We start from the raw sequence: 17,033 nt of genomic DNA, 5'->3' as shown, positions 1-17,033 counted from the left end.
TCTCCACAGGCAGTTTTCACCTGGGCCTAGAGGTGTTCAGTCACCATATTGGAAATCCCCCAAATGTGATTGGAGTTAAAAACCAGAATCTAGCAGAGCCCCCAGAACTGTATATTTAATAAAAGTTCCAGAGAGCAATTCTAAAATTCTACATGCTGCTCATTTAGACCATACATATTTTTAAAATATATATTAAACAGATTGAAAAATCCTGTCCTTACAGCTAAGGGGCACACATTTGCAATTCAGTTATGCAGTTGGCAGCCTTCCTTAACCTGCTGAAAGTGAAAACTGAAGAGCAATTTGCTGTATAAGTAATGTCTTGATGTTCATGTGTATGCCGTAGTTATAAAGTAATTCAATTAGTTCCATGACAAATTATTAAAATATAACATTTTTGAAGCAGATTCTGTAAAAACAGTCAGGATTGAGGCATCAGAAGGAAAACAGTTCCACTCCTTGCAGATTGAATTATGCAAATGCAGGAGTGCGGAATTTTGTATATTCGTACCTGTGGTATAGTAGACACAGTAGGCTTCTCATGCTCAGTACTTGCTGGCTAAAGTCAGGCCTGAATAATAAAAACTTACATGTTTTGCCAACTAATACAAATTACTCTGAAGTATTCATACAGCTCACCTTATTTCTCCTTGATAAAAGTTTCATATAAACTAGATTTTTTTTGCCGATGTATATGGCTACCAATGCATTGGTAGTGCATCTTATCTTCGTGATAACATAATCCTTGGTTACCTATGGCCTGTAACACAGCATTAAACTAAATACAAAATACGTGGGTGCCAAGTTTCAGCAGCATAACAACAGAAAGTGTTATGATGAGAAGTAGAGGACACATCATTTGATGGAAATTTGGTAGTATGTAATTGTATCCCATTCCTGTCCATTTTCTGCTTGCATAATGCACTAAAACTTGACTATATGCGTGTGACATAAACAGCGGAGGATTTGGGAGTATATAGTAAAATCAAAGCTTCTTTTTATAGGCCTTGAAGCAAAGTTTAATTTCTGAAGTGATTCTGCCTCTTCCTTCATGGGGATCTCACTGGAAGCTGACCTATGTTTCACAGTATTTTAGTCATCTCTTAATCATCCCATACAACAGATGTCAAAAGCGACAACCTAGGAAGGGCATAGATATTGATTTACAGACTTTTCTTGCAGATATCTAGACATGTAATATTGAGTAGGAGGAAGAGACAGACAGACAAGAAGGTTTAAAGGATTTTGCTGAAGGTTTGAAAGTGGGGGAGGTGTGGTGAGGTGGCAAAGAGAAAGAAAAGAGCCACTTTTAGCACCATTATTTGGTACTACAAAGCATTTTCTCAGGTAGTCACCAGCAGTACATCTGCTCCTAGTAGTTTTTACACAAGGCATCTTTGGGAAGATTGATCAGCATAATTGCACAATAACCATCACTTCATAATAACATTTACCCCATGGCTCTTTATTAATTTCATCAAAACAAATAAAAAAGCTCCCAAAGTGTATACTCTGTCCATGAATGCACAGTACTGCTCAACTGAAAGCCACTTATCCTTAGCTATCCTATACCCATGTCCTTCACCTGCCAATTTATACTTACACAAACCCACATCTAAACAAGCATTCTGCCACACTTACAAATAAACTTGCAATTTCTAGTTCACACTCGCAGAGACATTCTCAGCCATCTCTACACTCACTAGAACTTGTGCATAAACTAAAGGCAATTGAAATATTCCAATATTGTTCTAATGTTTTCGAATTAAAATATATATGCAATACCAACTTAATCCACAACACATCGACATTTTTAACACATTTCAACGTTTAACCCACAGGTTACTTCCGTGAAATTATGCTGTATATATTTAACACAAGTCATTTGCACAAAAAATTAATACCATAAGAAAATAATTTTGTGCACGCAATTTATCGCCAAAACTTTTCTAATCTAACTGATAAGTTTAAGTGGAAAGTTAGTGCAATTGACATACTTTCAAAACAATGGCTACACTTCTAATCATTTCATTAAATTAGCAAAACAAAAGTTACGCTTTATCAAAGTTGGCTGAAATTAAAAATGCCCCTGACTATCAATAGGCAGCAGAGGGGTAGTCCAAATACATGCTGCTGCGGAGAAATAGGATTAACCTACAACCATTATTCCATTTATGCACACTTTAACAAGCTGTAACATGACAAACAGCTTAACATTTTAGCTGCATCCAATCCAACAATGTATCATTTCTTTCCTGCCTCTTCTCACAAGGGCAAGGGGACACTGTATAAGCCTAGCAAGAAGTGGACAATTCTTTTTGGAATTTCACTAAGTTTGTTTTTGTTCTCCTTCACAGAGATTTGGAAATTTATTCATTCTGGTACTTTGAGTAGTACCAACACATAAAAAGCTAAAAACTCACAGGATGTCAGCTTTAATTAGACTTGTTCTATATCCCAAGAAACAGTATTTTGTAAAATATTATAGAAAATCCAAATGCAGCAATAATAATAATGAGGGAGGTGACAGGAAAGCTTACATAAGCCGGTGCCAACAGTGTAGCATTTTCCATTAAACTATGAAGAGCTCCATTGTATTATGATTCTTTTTTCTAAAATGGAAAGTGGGAAGACCAGCACCATTCCAAAGAATGATATAAAACAACAGAAAAATAGTATTTTATTTGAATCATATTTTACAAACTAGGACTGTGACCATCTGCGCTATGCATCACATTGAAATTGCCCCGCATTAAAAATTCACCATCAAGTGAATTTTCAAGGGATTTGCAGTAATTAGATGACAAAATGCCGGGAAATCTCAGCCGCACTGAAGATGTTACTCCGGGGTCAAAGACTCAACACTTTCAGCTGGGTAATTTGTAAGTGTCAATCACGCTCAGCCATCAGAGAACAGATCTAACGGCTGAATTCTAAGTAACTTCACAACATAGCCTTCAGCTATGCAGCCTGCTTTTGAAATACACGGGTATTTATTACAGAGGCCAAATTTGAAACAAGCTACATTTTTTTTTTAAATGCACATTATTATACTGACGTGGCTTTTGAAGCCTGCTGCTCATCATCCAGAGAAGCAGGGTTGAACCAACTGCCACATTCATCCTCTACAATCATCGTCAACATCACCTCAAAAACATGAGAGCAGTAAACACATCTTAATGTTGGTAAACAGACCCTCGCCCTAAGACCAGGATCATTATCTACATGACAAGAAGCTTACAACATGTTATTTTAAGTGGCTCACTAACACATCTGTTGTTTGGCATGATACTAAGTTCTTCTACACGGCATCAAATTTGAACACATGTAATTAGCTGCGAAAAGCAAAATAGAGTATTTGTGATAGCAGCCACCATTCCTTATCACAAATTAATGATGCTCATTTCAAATTGACATCTCCATTAAAAGGGTAACTACATTTTCCCTTTTCAGGTCAAATGGAACCAGACTAAACTGACATATCCTAAAGCTACAGTACATCAAATGTATTATGCAAAAAAGTCAGTTTGGGTCAAAGACTATGTAAATAACGTTGCAGCACCCTACAGGAAAAACCGTATCCTTTTCTCAATGCATCGCCACAACATTTTTCTGGCTGTAGAAGAGTTAAGGATCGTTTATCGTACAAACCTTAAATTCAGAATCCAGATGAAAATATTTCAACACTTTGATACATGTAAACGGCTCAAAAATGCAACAATTCCCATTATTCTTTATGTAGCAGTAATAGGGTTGTGGCATGTTCAAAGTGTGAATTTCTAGCTTGGTCTACACGTTTTGCAAAAGACAGTCCGATTTTGTTCACAAAGTGTTGTTGATGCATTTCCTATCCTTTTAGAGTCTTTTTCATTATCTTTTTCTTATTTCCTCTTGCTATTAATTCAATTTTCCCTCTTCCCACTTCTTGTATTGGCTGATCTACTACTTTATTTCTCAGACTACACTCCCAAAGCGTGCAATCCGTGATCTCTGAAAGACACTGAAGGGTCAATGTACCAGGGAACTTAAGATTTAAGACTGAACTTGGCATTTCCTGATAATTTCCATTATGAAGGGGAGTCCTATTATCCTCAAATGTTTTTGTAATACTCAACGTGACAATTGCTACTAAATTTATTGCAGTGATTTGATTTTTTGAGGGAAAGCTCATCTACATCGCTTCCATATGTTGGCCATGCGCCCAATGCAACTCACCTGTTTGCAGTATTGCTCTGAACTGGCTGCCAGGAGATGCACAAAACTAGCCTAAATATAGTGCTCTGCTTGATCTCTTTCCCTCTGAAGAAGAGCCTGGCATCTGTTTGGTACTTTTTCACAACATCATGGCTGAGATCAAGAACTCAGTACCATAAGGATCAAATCTATATTGAATCTGTTTCTCCAAAGAACTGCGCCAATGCGTTACTTTGGAAGGCCAGCATTTTAAAATAATGGAGGTAATTTCTTCCTGTGACACCCCTTGCAAAAACATAACGTAGAAAACACTTTCCATACATGGGCCACTTGCCCATACATAGCAGCTATTAATCTATGTTGCTGAATTTAGGAACTATATTTTTAATTGAATTTGATACCGATATTTTGACAGTGAACAGCATATTCAAATGTGAACAGCAATACAGGCCTATAAGTAAAATCTTAATCATTATGAATGTTGGCTTTTGCTTAATGTAAATACATTTTTTATTTGATGATTCACTGATGCATTTTCTAAACTTTAAAAAAAATGCATTTATATTAAATCTTTAACATAGTAATATGTTAACATAGAGATGTGTTATTAGCTGTCTTTTAGACTTACATTTTCTTAAAATTTGTGCTTCTATTTGATGGATCTTGCTTCCTTTTATTTTGCAATATTCCCCACCCCTATTCCTTACTGAAAGACAAGGCAAATAACCTGCTCCTAGGTCTTTACCAATGTTGATAAGGGATTGCTGTTTATTGGAGTTTGCTGGCATAGAATGGCTCTGCTTTTGCCGACTAATAGTCACTGCAATTCAAAAGTAATTCATGTGTAAAGTGCTACAATTCCTGTCAACTTTCACAGATGTTCCAAAAAACATAATTTGTGCTTAAAAAACCCCTCCAAATTTCAAATGCAATACATGAAAAAGAGACATACTGAGACATTCTATTCCAAAAATGCAGCATTTTAATGAACTTATAGCCAGCTTTTCCCACTATTGTTTGCACCTTTTCCAGTTCTTAGTTAAGATGTAATGTCAAAATCCAATATTTTATGGTACACGATTAAGTTAACTATATATTAATATAACAACTGTTTAAAAATTTAAAACGAGTCAAAGTTTCTAGCTGTGTTCTTAAATTGACAAATTTAAATTAACAACTATAGTAACACCTTTCAAAATTCAGTAACCTAAAATGTCTTTTCCAGTAGAGTTGAACCATGCACTCATACACCATACAGCTTGTTCAGAATGACTTAAAATGCAAAATAATTCATGAATTTTCACATCTCGTTTTTAATTGCCTCACTTTTGTAGGTGTATTTTCACCATTCTTTTTAAATATGCAGAGAATCATTTGTCATGGATGAATAATTGCTCTGTATTATCTATGAAAATGTGGAAGTACGAGCAGGAGCCAGTGAATAATGAACAGTTATTTTACTGAAGTGCAGCACTGAGTTAAGTTTATATGGAAGATCCTACAGCTTTGAAAGCAAAATGCAGCAATTTCTTAAACAGTGAAGGTGCAAACAGACTTGGTGTACAACAAGCATATGCACAATCCACACCTTTAATAAGTCTAAGAAAATAGCTTTAAAAAAAACACCCAATTCCCAGCGTTGAAAGTTGTGTTTATGGCAAATGAACAAATCGTTCTCAATTTAGAAACTCTAGCTGTAATATATTAGATGATTTTTAAAAAAAAATTATCTTCATTTAAGAATAAATAAATCATACAGTGGTGTTGTGCACTGAACAGCATCACCTACCATTAATACACCTAACTTTACATATGTTATACATTTTAATAAACATTAGCTGCCTAACAAATTAAAAGGCTAAATTAACTCATTTTGTTTCTTTCACACCAACAACTTTCTTTGGTAATCAAAAGTTTTACAGTGAGTTCCTCAAGCTACTTTCCTATTGCACCATTTATTACAAAATTTATATTTCCTTTCACAAAATCTCCAGAAAAAACCTATGTATTTAATTGTCCGGTTTTCTCTGCAAATTTTTTTTTTAAACAGGAAAAATGTGAGCTAGGATTTTCTGTCAATAAACACCTAATTTTACTTGCAAAAATAATTTAATTCTCACTGCACTACACCCAATATTATTTACTTAATCAATTTCCTAAAATGTAATTAATCAAAGTTAAAAGTCATGGGATGGCCAACATGTTCTCTTGTCTACTTCAAAAGATAATAAAAACCACATTGCCAGACCTTTACATTCAAACTAAAATGAATATTCTCAATGTATCATGCAGAAGCAGAAAAAACTGCAAGATCCTAATGGTATAAATATTTAGAAAACAATAAAGATAGAATAATCTTATAATGTCCAGTCATATGGTCTGGTACCACGATTTGCTTATAACACAAACATTTAGATGCAAGCTGAATTTCCGGGGGGAGCCTGGGAACTCCCCCAGATATACTCCCTTGAGGAGGGGAGGGGGCACAGGCGGAAGATGTTCAACTTTATAAAGGCTTTAATCCATCAAATCTTCTGATACTCTTGACAAGTGGCTCCTAAGGATTCTCATTTTCTCAAAACTGATTATAAACATACTTGAGTAAGTTTGGATAAAAACTGCTTAATGGGACAGCATCATTTCTACTTCTGCAGACAATTAACTGATTTCAGTTATCAACAAATGCAACTTACATGTACATACTGCTCCTCATATAAAAGGATGTTCAGAGTATTTTACTAACGGTAGAAGTGGATGCTAAGCAGGAAATAAAGTAACTGGAAAGGAAACCCTGGGGCACACCAGTGGTGATCGTGCAGACACAGGAGGTGAAACTGTTTGAAGAGATATAATTACTGTTTTGGGATACACAGGAGAGAAACTGTGTCAGAGCACCACCATCGAAATGGATGGTGAAGAACAGAAGATGCAGCAGAATGGAACTGTCAACAGTGTCAAAAGTAGCAAAGGTCAAGGATGAGTAGAAACAGTGAGCTACAATTGTATAAGATGTCATTGGCAACTTTGTCCAGGATGGTCTGAGTGTTGGCCAAAAAACAAGTTTGTTTTAGGAATACAAATACTAAATCAATCTCTTTTACTGTGGAGGTACTGCTTGCTGCAGAGGACATTGATGCATTTCACTGCCATCACATTACTGAAAATTTTGCATAATCATCTCTTTAGAACCTTTGAGTAATTTGTCAAATTGCTTTGTGCTTGCAAAGATTTACTGATTGTGATTTCCTAAAGCTCTCCTACAATCACCTGGCATGCTTCAAAGTCAGTAGTGACTTTATACTTCACCCAAAATTTGCTATGGACAAATGTAGCCAGAGGAATGAGAAATGCTTGCTGGATTATAAACTGAGTAGACTACCTAACAAAACAAAAGGCAAAATAACCACAGGTTTCTTCTAAACGGTGCTAATACTTGTTTGAGATAGTTTAAGTTTTAAATATTTCTGTGCAGCCAACTCACTCACCTTCCCTGAAACACATTTTCGATCATTTTGTAAATTTTTAACTGAGAAGGGATAGTTTTTCTTTTGGAACCATTGTTTATAAATGCTAGAACTGCCGTAGTCAGTGGTCCAAAATGCTTTTGTCTCATGGGCTTTGTTCAACAAGTTCATAGATTCATAAACTACCAGTATATGTGACAGATCACAAAAAAAAAGTTAAGTAACCAGTGGGCAGGAGCCTAAATAACAAAAAAGGCCATATATAACAATTTAAAAAAAATAATTGGAAGGCTTCTTTAACATAGAAAGGATTTATTTTGTCTTTTGGTGACTATGTACACAAATTCATGTTGAAACAGACCTTATCTACTACTTTTTCCGAGAATTCCACCTCCTTGATGCTGACTCATGCTGGGGTACAGTTCCATGAACACCTGCTTTTCTCTGATACCTCATAAGATACCATTCTTCATGTGTCAAACTAGATGACTGGATTTTCCTCCAGGGTGGATTTTCTACCAAGGGTGAGTTGGGCAGGGTTATTAAAAATGCAGGGTGGGCTCTCTGTATATCTCCACCACATATCGTCATCACTTGCAGTGAGGAAAGCTCATCAGTGCTAAAACAGGACCCCTGTTTTAACATTTTGGAAAAAGGCTCTGCCTGAGCCACTGGAAACCTTGCTACAGGTATGGAGGCAGGAGACCACTACCAGTTCCTCTTCCTCCAACATGGCCATCAGCACGATTCCTGCAGTTCCTCCCACAAGTATTGCCACCCCTTTTCTGCCTGTGCCTTGGGTCAGTGGTACTTCAGTAGGGAGGCAGAGAAATCGGTCAGTTTCCTTAGCCTTGACCCTCTCATCATTTAAATTCAGCAAGGTGATTGAGGGTCATGAAAATTACCGGCAGCATTCTTAGAGTTGGCGATCCAGTGGCATACTTCCCTGCCCCATTTTCCTTCTTCCTCTGCCACAGTACTGCTCAATTTGAGGTGGTTGCGATGTCTGGTCTCCAATAATCACAACCACCTTCCTTTATGACAGGTATGACTTCTGCCAGTGCAGAGCTTTCTCTTTGAACCCCACTAACCTCAGTTTTGCTAAGGCTCCTTGGTGCCATACTCAGTTGAATTATGCCTTGATGTCAAGGGACACTACTCTCACCCCTCCCTCTGGCATTCAGCTCATGTCCATGTCTGTATTAAGACTGTGAAGAAGCCTGGAGCCGAATGGTTTGGGCAGAACACAAACTGAGCATTGGTGGGTAAGTTATTGCTAAGTGGCACTATTGGTGACTCTCTTCCTTCACTTCAGTGACGATTGAATAACAGAGCAGTTCACTTGATTGATTCCCGACACCTCAGTCCAACTTTACTGAGGCGGGTTAGATTTATCCTTTTTTTGTAGATTGGACATACATGGGCAATCTTCCATTACATGTAGGACCTGACAATATGGAACAACTTGGCTAGGGAAGTGTCCAGCTTTGGTGCACAGACCTTCAGCACTACAGCTGGGATGTTGTCAGGACCCAAAGCCGTTGCTGTTTCCAGTGCACTCAGCCACTTCTTAATGTCACATGGAGTGAGTCGAATTGACTGAACATTGGTATCTATGATGGTGGGGACCTCAGGTAGACATTTGAGTAGGACAATCCACTTAACATTTTTGGATGAAGACACCTGCAAACACTTCAGCTTGTCTCTTGCACTCACGTGTTGGGCTCCAAGGTTGAGGATGGGGATTTTCATGGAGTGTCCTCATCCTGTTCATTGCCTGATTGTCCACCACCATTCTCAACTGGATGTGGCAGGGCTACAGAGCTTTGCTCTGATCTATTGGTTGTGGAACTGTAAATAGTTTTAGCGTGCAGGTAGTCCTGTGTGGTAGCCTCACTTGGTTGACATTTCATCCTAAGGTATGGGTGGTGATGATCCTGGCATGCCTTTGCAGACTCCGCATTGGTCTCCTGGCTTGATGATGATCAAGGAATGATAGTCACGAAGTTACAGATTGCGGTGGTATAAAATTCTGCTGCTGCTGATGGCCCACAGTGCCTCACAGATGTCTAATTTTGGGCTGCTGAATTTATCCTCAGTCTGTCCCACGTAGCACAACAGTAGTGCCACATGAGGGGAGATAGCCTCACAGTGGAGACAAGAGTTTGTCTTCACAAGGACCGTGCAGTGGCTTCTTCTATGAGTGTTATCTTAGACTGAAGTGTCTGCCACAGACATATTGGTTCCCTCACCACCGGCCTGGCAGCTATGTCCTTCAGGACATGGCCAGCTCGGTCAGTCCTGGTGCTATTGAGCCAATTGGTGGTGGACATTGCGGAGATGGGGTGGGTAGGTAGACGCTGATCATCAGGAGGTTTCCTTAACCTTGCTCGACCTGAAATCAATGTTAAGGACACCCACGGCCACACCCACCTGACTGTATATTGTGCCCTACCATTCCTGCTAGTGGGACAGGACACACCCAGGGATGGTGATGGAAGTCTGCCAGATAGTTATGATTCTGTGACATAGTTTGTGGGAACAACTATGTCAAGCTATTGTACTCAGATCATCTTAGTCTTATCCTGATATAATGCCTAAACATCTCTCAATATACTTGTACTCTCTATCTCATATCTCCTAGCTAACTTCCTACCCTTGCCAAAAGGTTGCCTCCAATTCCATGTGCTTCCATTTTTCCTGACAGTTTCTTATGTGGAACCTTACTGAATGCCTCTTGAAGTCCATATAAATAACATCCATAGACATTCCCTTATTTACCACATTAGTGACCTCAAAAAACTAGGTTAGTTAACTTCCCTACAACAGACGTTAAGATTAATAGGTCTATAATTTTCTGGTTTATCTCTCCCACCCTTCTTAATTAATGGAGTGACATTGGCAATTTTCTAATCCAAGAGGACAATTCCTGAATCAAGAGAGCTTGGGAAGGTCATGACTAAAGCATCTATAATTTCCTCACCTACTTCTTTCAATAGCCTGGGGTGGAGATTTGTCTATCTTCAGTCTCATTATTTTCTCCATTACCATTTTTTAAAAACTTATATTGAATCCAGTAAATTCTTCCCCTTGACTTATTTTTATTTTTCCTCGTATCTCAGGTACTTTATCCTGTTTACTATGAAGACCAATACAAAGTAATTATGTAGCAGCGCAGATTCATCAGAATGATACTGGAGCTAAGAGGGTTAAATTATGAGGACAGGTTGCATAGACTAAGCTTGTATTCCCTGGAGTATAGAAGATTAATTGGTGATCTAATTGAGATGATTAAAGGATTCGATAGAGTAGATAGAGAAAAACTATTTCCTCTGGTGGGTAGTCCAGAACAAGGGGGCATAATCTTAAAATTAGAGCTAGGCCGCTCAGGGGTGAAGTCAGGAAGCACCTCTTCACACAAAGGGAAGTGGAAGTCTGGAACTCTCTTCCTCCAAAAAGCTGCTGAGACGAGGTCAATTGAAAATTTCAAAACTGAGATTGATAGACTTTTGTTAGCCAAGGTTATTAAGGGATGTGGAACCAAGGCGGGTAAATGGAGTTAAGATTCACATCGGTCATGATCAAAATTAATGGTGGAACAGGTTCGAGAGATTGAATGGCCTACTCCTGTTCCTATGTCTGTCTAATTTTTCTTCTTATTGAACCTGGTGGTGATTGTTTACAACCAAGTGTCTTGCTAGACCATTTCAGAGAGCATTAAGAGCCAGCCATATAGTGTGGAACTGAAAATCAGGTTTGGTGGGGGGGGGGTAAGACAAGCTCCCTTCCCTGATGGACATCAGTGAATCTGTTTTTTTTTGCCATGGTGGGATTTGTACACGAGACCTCTGGGTTACCAGGCCAGCACCATAACCACTAGGCTACCACTGTGATAAGGTTTGGAGCCTCTGTTACACTGTATTGCTTGTGAATGGTTTCTTTGCATATAAAAAGTATGTTGCAGTCAATTACTTTTAATAAGGAGCTTCCTAACTACTAGAATATTTTTCTGTGTTGGCTTTTAGACTTGTCCAAAGGTGCAGCCCCCATTAAAATGAATTTGGTCACTGAAGGCTCCTAGTCAATTACATTTCTGAAGCAGTGCTGACGTAAAGACAGCCAAATATGGTAGAACTCTGGTAGCGAAAAATTGGCGATTTTTAAATAAATTATGGATATTTTATACATTTGCTTTTCTGATAAACGTGAGAGAGTGCTTTCCATAAAATTACCTTCCACATTAAATATATGCAATCAGGGATGGTCAGCATGGATTTGTTGAGGGAAGGTCATGCCTTACAAATCTGATTAAATTCTTTGAGGAAGTGACAAGAAGGATTGATGAGGGTAGTGCAGTGGATGTTGTCTACATGGATTTTAGTAAGGCATTTGACAAAGTCCTACATGGCAGACTGGTCAGAAAGGTAAAAGCCCAAGGGATACAGGGAAATGTGGCGAATTGGATCCAAAATTGTTTCAGGAAAAGGAAACAAAGGGTAAAAGTCGATGGATGTCTTTGCGAATGGAAATCCATTTCCAGTGGTGTGCCACAGGGCTCAGTGTTGGGTCCCTTGCTATTTGTGGTATATATTAATGATTTGAACTTGAATGTACGGGGCACGATTGGCAAATTTGCAGATGACACAAAAATTGGCCGTGTAGTTGATAGTGAAGAGGAAAACTGTAGACTCCAAGAAGATATCAATGGGTTGGTGGAGTGGGCGGAAAAGTGGCAAATGGAGTTCAACCCGGAGAAGTGTGAGGTAATGCACTCAGGGAGGGCAAACAGTAAAAGAGAATACGCAGTAAACGGGAATATATTGAGTAGATGAAGTGAGAGACCTTGGAGTGCATGTACACAGGTCCCTGAAGGTGGTAGTACAGGTAGATAAGGTGGTGAAGAAGGCATACGGAATGCTCTCCATTATTAGCCGAGGTATAGAATACAAAAGCAGGGATGTAATGATGGAACTGTATAAAACGCTGGTAAGGCCACAGCTGGAGTATTGTGCGCAGTTCTGGTCACCACATTACAGGAAGGACGTAATTGCTCTGGAGAGAGTGCAGAGAAGATTTACAAGAATGTTGCCAAGGCTTGAAAATTGCAGCTGCGAGGAGAGATTGGATAAACTGGGGTTGTTTTCCTTGGAGCAGAGGAGGCTGAGGGGTGACTTGATTGAGGTGTACAAAATGATGAGGGGCCGACAGGAAATACCTGTTTCCCCTAGTGGAGAGTTCAAGAACTAGAGGACATAGATTTAAGCTGATTGGCGGAAGGATTAGAGAGGACATGAGGAAAAACTTTTTTTTTAACCCAGAGGGTGGTGGGTGTACGGAATTTTCGCTGCCTGAATTGGTGGTAGAGGCAGGGACCCTCAACTCTTTTTAAAAGTACCTGGACTTGCACCTAAAGTGCTGTAAGCTGCAGGGCTACGGACCGGGTGCTGGAAGGTGGGATTAGAATGGGCAACTGGTCGTTCTTTGAACCGGCATGGACACGATGTGCCGAATGGCCCCCTTCTGTGCTGTATGTTTTCTATGGTTCTACGGTTCTAAGTAAGTAACTGTTTTCTGTCTGTTAAATATATTTTAGCTTTTATTTCCCGATCTGTGTGTGCAACACTGCCTTTCCTTATGAGCTCCATTCGCTGCATTTTGATCTGTGTGCTCAATGATTTTATGTTTTATTTTTGGTGTTCAGTTGTTCTTTAATAAAAATAAATCAATTTGAAAGATTTAGCTGCAAGCTGCCAACTTGTGGTTCCATCATGAACTCTCCGAAAGGTGTGCACATAATGTAGGTAGGTAAGTTAAACAATTTCTCAAAGCAATGCATGAGGGACTGGATATTGGCAAACTGTGATGGCGGAAGACAATTATATTGAAAATGGCACGAGAGGAAACGTGACGCGCTGAAATACTGCAAGGAGAATGTGGCCAATGTGGTGAGTGAAATGTATGTGTGTGCCTATATATATATATATATATATATATATATATATATATACACACACACACACACACGTATATTTAAAGAGAGAGAGATAGAGAACACAAATGTGCAAGCACAAGGTGACCTGATCGATGCATTTATAATAACTTTGCGTGGATAGAGGGTATTTAAATTGAAATCTTCGATAAATCCTGATTACAGGTAAGAATTCTATTTTTATTTGAATTATTTTTCTAAAAAGAACCCTATTTTAGTTAGTTAAACAGAACTATTTAATCTGAATTCAATGTATGACATATATCCTGATGTTACAAACCGTTAAGATACTGTCATTTCCTCTGATTATGTAAATCACTGGAAAAAAATAAGATCAAGCATATGTTTTTCCAGAGGTAGATCCAGCTGAGAATGGATGAAAAATCATTAGTGTATTCTGGCAGGCACATTCAAATGCTTAAAAATACATGAAGACTAAAATTGGAGGAGCATGAAGCAAATGTCCCAACCGTAATGGTGCCAGGTCACTGCTTTTGAACACAAAGCTACACCTTTAAATTACCTGCACCTGTAGATTTGAAATGTACTCCGGAGTTTGTCTTTGGAAAAAATAAACAAACCAAAATGGCATGAAATATAAAAGGTTTTAACAAAAAAGGTTTTAAACAGAGATTCACACCTGGATTTTAATCATACTGTAGTGCGTAATTTCAATATGCAGTTAACATTGTTTTCAGCAAATTTATTTTCTAGAAATACAAATAGCGCTAATTCCTCTAATAAACAAATTTTTAAAAGTAATCAAATTCACACAATTGTGAGCAAGTAAAGGCAATTTTTTTTATAAAGTCAGATAAATGTAAATCCTTTTGTTCCGTCCACAGTGAGTAATGTTGTAAACCACACTGTTACATACAACACTGGCTTTACGCAATATATCTACCCGGGCCAATTACATTACTGGAGTTTTACTGTATACTCTTTTGGAATCTAGTTATTCTCATTAGCGTCAAATTCTTTCAATTTCCTTTAACCAACTACAGATTCTCTTAACAGGGCTGAAACTGAATCTTACTCATTTTTCTTTCTAAAACCAAATCACAAAAGATATTTTAATTTTTATCTCATTAACAAAATGCCACGGGCAACTACATGATATTGCACAACTTTTTTTTGTGTGCCTATATACATACGCGCACACACACACACATATATATATATATGTATATTTAAAGAGAGAGATAGAGAACACAAATGTGCAAGCACAAGGTGACCTGATTGATGCATTTATAATAACTTTGCGTGGATAGAGGGTATTTAAATTGAAATCTTCGATAAGTCCTGATTCCAGGTAAGAATTCTATTTTAATTTGAATTATTTTTCTAAAAAGAACCCTATTTTAGTTAGTTAAACAGAACTATATAATCTGAATTCAATGTATGACAACTTCAATGACAAGTAAACTCTACCAACTCTAAGAGGACAGTTTTAGTTTTTCCTCGGTAGTTGTAAATTAATTACCGTTGCTAGGCCAAATTCTGCTCCTCCATCCTTAAAATTTAACCACAATTTACTTTGTCTTGCATTTGCCAAATATAATCTGATGCACACAATGTGGTAAAAAGCAATTTTATCCTCAAAGGGTTAACTTCTTCCTTCAGCTCCATGTGATATGCTGTTTGCACACATGCAGAGATGTCTTTGAAATAAAATTCTCTGAATTTTGTTTGCAGTGCAGCAATAGGGAGTACAAAGGCAGGAAAAATGTACTTACTTTCAAATGGATAAACAGTGATCTAGTCTTTTTCTTCCATATCATCCATAATTTCATCCAGGATCTCTGCCCGTTTCTTCTTTTTTGGAGAATCTATTGTGGATGAATATAGAGAAAGAATAAAGCAAATTTAATAGAAGATATGAATTTGAAGACAATCAATATGCAATAATTAGATTTGATTTTCCCTCACTTCTTGAGTCTCATTTGCTCAGCAGTAATAAATAGGCCATCCATACAATGGGCTGGGAAATTGGATTTGGGGAGTAGTAATAGTAGGATGCCTAGAAATAGAACAGTAAGCAGCAAAGCATGAACTGTCTATCATTTACATCATTAACACCAACAATAGACTGGCATGCTCCTGCAGATGAGCAACTGATTAAACCAATAGCCATTAATGCTAGGGCACAGTGATACATTTAGATTTTAAGGTGAAGGAAAGGAGTGAAAATGAAATACAAAGGACTAGGTTTGCCATTTTAAAGTTTAAGAGCAGCTTCAGTATGAGGGTCATTCCTATGAAATTCTTAAGACAAAGGTAGTAACTGCACATGATGTTCCTATTTTTAAAATACAAAATCATGACCCAGAGCTTCTTTATGTAACAAATTACATGCAATCGCCTGGCTGTGTCATCAGGACGAACACTGTGAATAATTTTACTTTTTAAATTCAGATAATTTAGAAACGCCATCTAGTTTACCAGCTGGCTCATTTCCAATTAATAACTAGATATTATTACACTCAGAATTATTTTTCTTTTATTTGGCATTCACTGCACGACTAAAGGAAGCAGGTAAGTTAATACTCCCAGAAATAACCCCCTCCACCAGTAAAATGCAAATAGATGGAAAAGCTTGTAGAAATTAAAGGACATGCCAAACCTGCTAAGTAGAAATTCAGATGTGCAAATGTTACTGCACGTTGAAAATCTATTGTACAAAACATACTCAACAGCGTTCTTTATTTTATTTTAACAATATGCACATTTTGATCATCAGGTTATTAAATGAGAGACAAAGTCTGTCCGTAACACCAAACTGTATGGATAGCATAGATACAACCATTGAAAAGTAATTTATAATTTTATTTTTCCCATTTGTCTCTCGCTCTTTCTTCCTCGTTCCATTTGACACACTGGAAGCTGTAAAGAACACTGCAAAAGGCTTCAGTGATTTTACTGGCTTTTAACCCAAACCTCCCAGTTCCAGCGTTTTAAACCACCTAGCATTGCTACTCTTGAACAATCAGTGATTATAGGTGCATGAACAGAACACAAGAGCAATTCCCAGCATGCTGCTTTGATAAAGGAACCTCATGTCAGAGTAGTATGGAGTTTGATAGAAAAATAAATCAAGATTTTTTAACTAAGCTAAAAAATGAGTTTATAGGCATGCACTTTTATAGTATATCTATTTTCAAAAGGAACTAAGATTCTTGACAAAAGGTAGCCAGATATCAAGCCTTATTGAAAACATGAGGAAGCATTCTTAAATTATTGAGGTGACAAATTAATGTTTGAAGGCAGGAAACTGCTAATCAGAATCAAATGGATTAATAGTGTATACCCATTTTTAAAAAGACGCAAAGGCTGAAGACAGAGTCACATGTAATCTTTGGTGAAATTCTAATGAGGAGTTTTGATGT

General features: G+C 37.7%; 1 protein-coding gene across 1 annotated transcript in view; it reads right to left on the bottom strand.

The window, feature by feature from the left end:
* Window positions 1-17,033, bottom strand: part of rbm19 (RNA binding motif protein 19) — a 243,022-nt gene that overhangs the window by 51,993 nt on the left and 173,996 nt on the right. Inside the window, exon 24 of the mRNA XM_068005707.1 lies at window positions 15,384-15,476. Coding sequence (XP_067861808.1) covers window positions 15,406-15,476 — 71 coding nt within the window. The 3' untranslated portion in view covers window positions 15,384-15,405. The remainder of the gene's footprint in view (window positions 1-15,383; window positions 15,477-17,033) is intronic.

The sequence above is a fragment of the Heptranchias perlo genome, chromosome 25 (genome assembly GCF_035084215.1).
Source record: "Heptranchias perlo isolate sHepPer1 chromosome 25, sHepPer1.hap1, whole genome shotgun sequence".
In the NCBI taxonomy this organism is placed as follows: domain Eukaryota; kingdom Metazoa; phylum Chordata; class Chondrichthyes; order Hexanchiformes; family Hexanchidae; genus Heptranchias; species Heptranchias perlo.
This window is presented reverse-complemented; position numbering and strand designations above follow the sequence as displayed.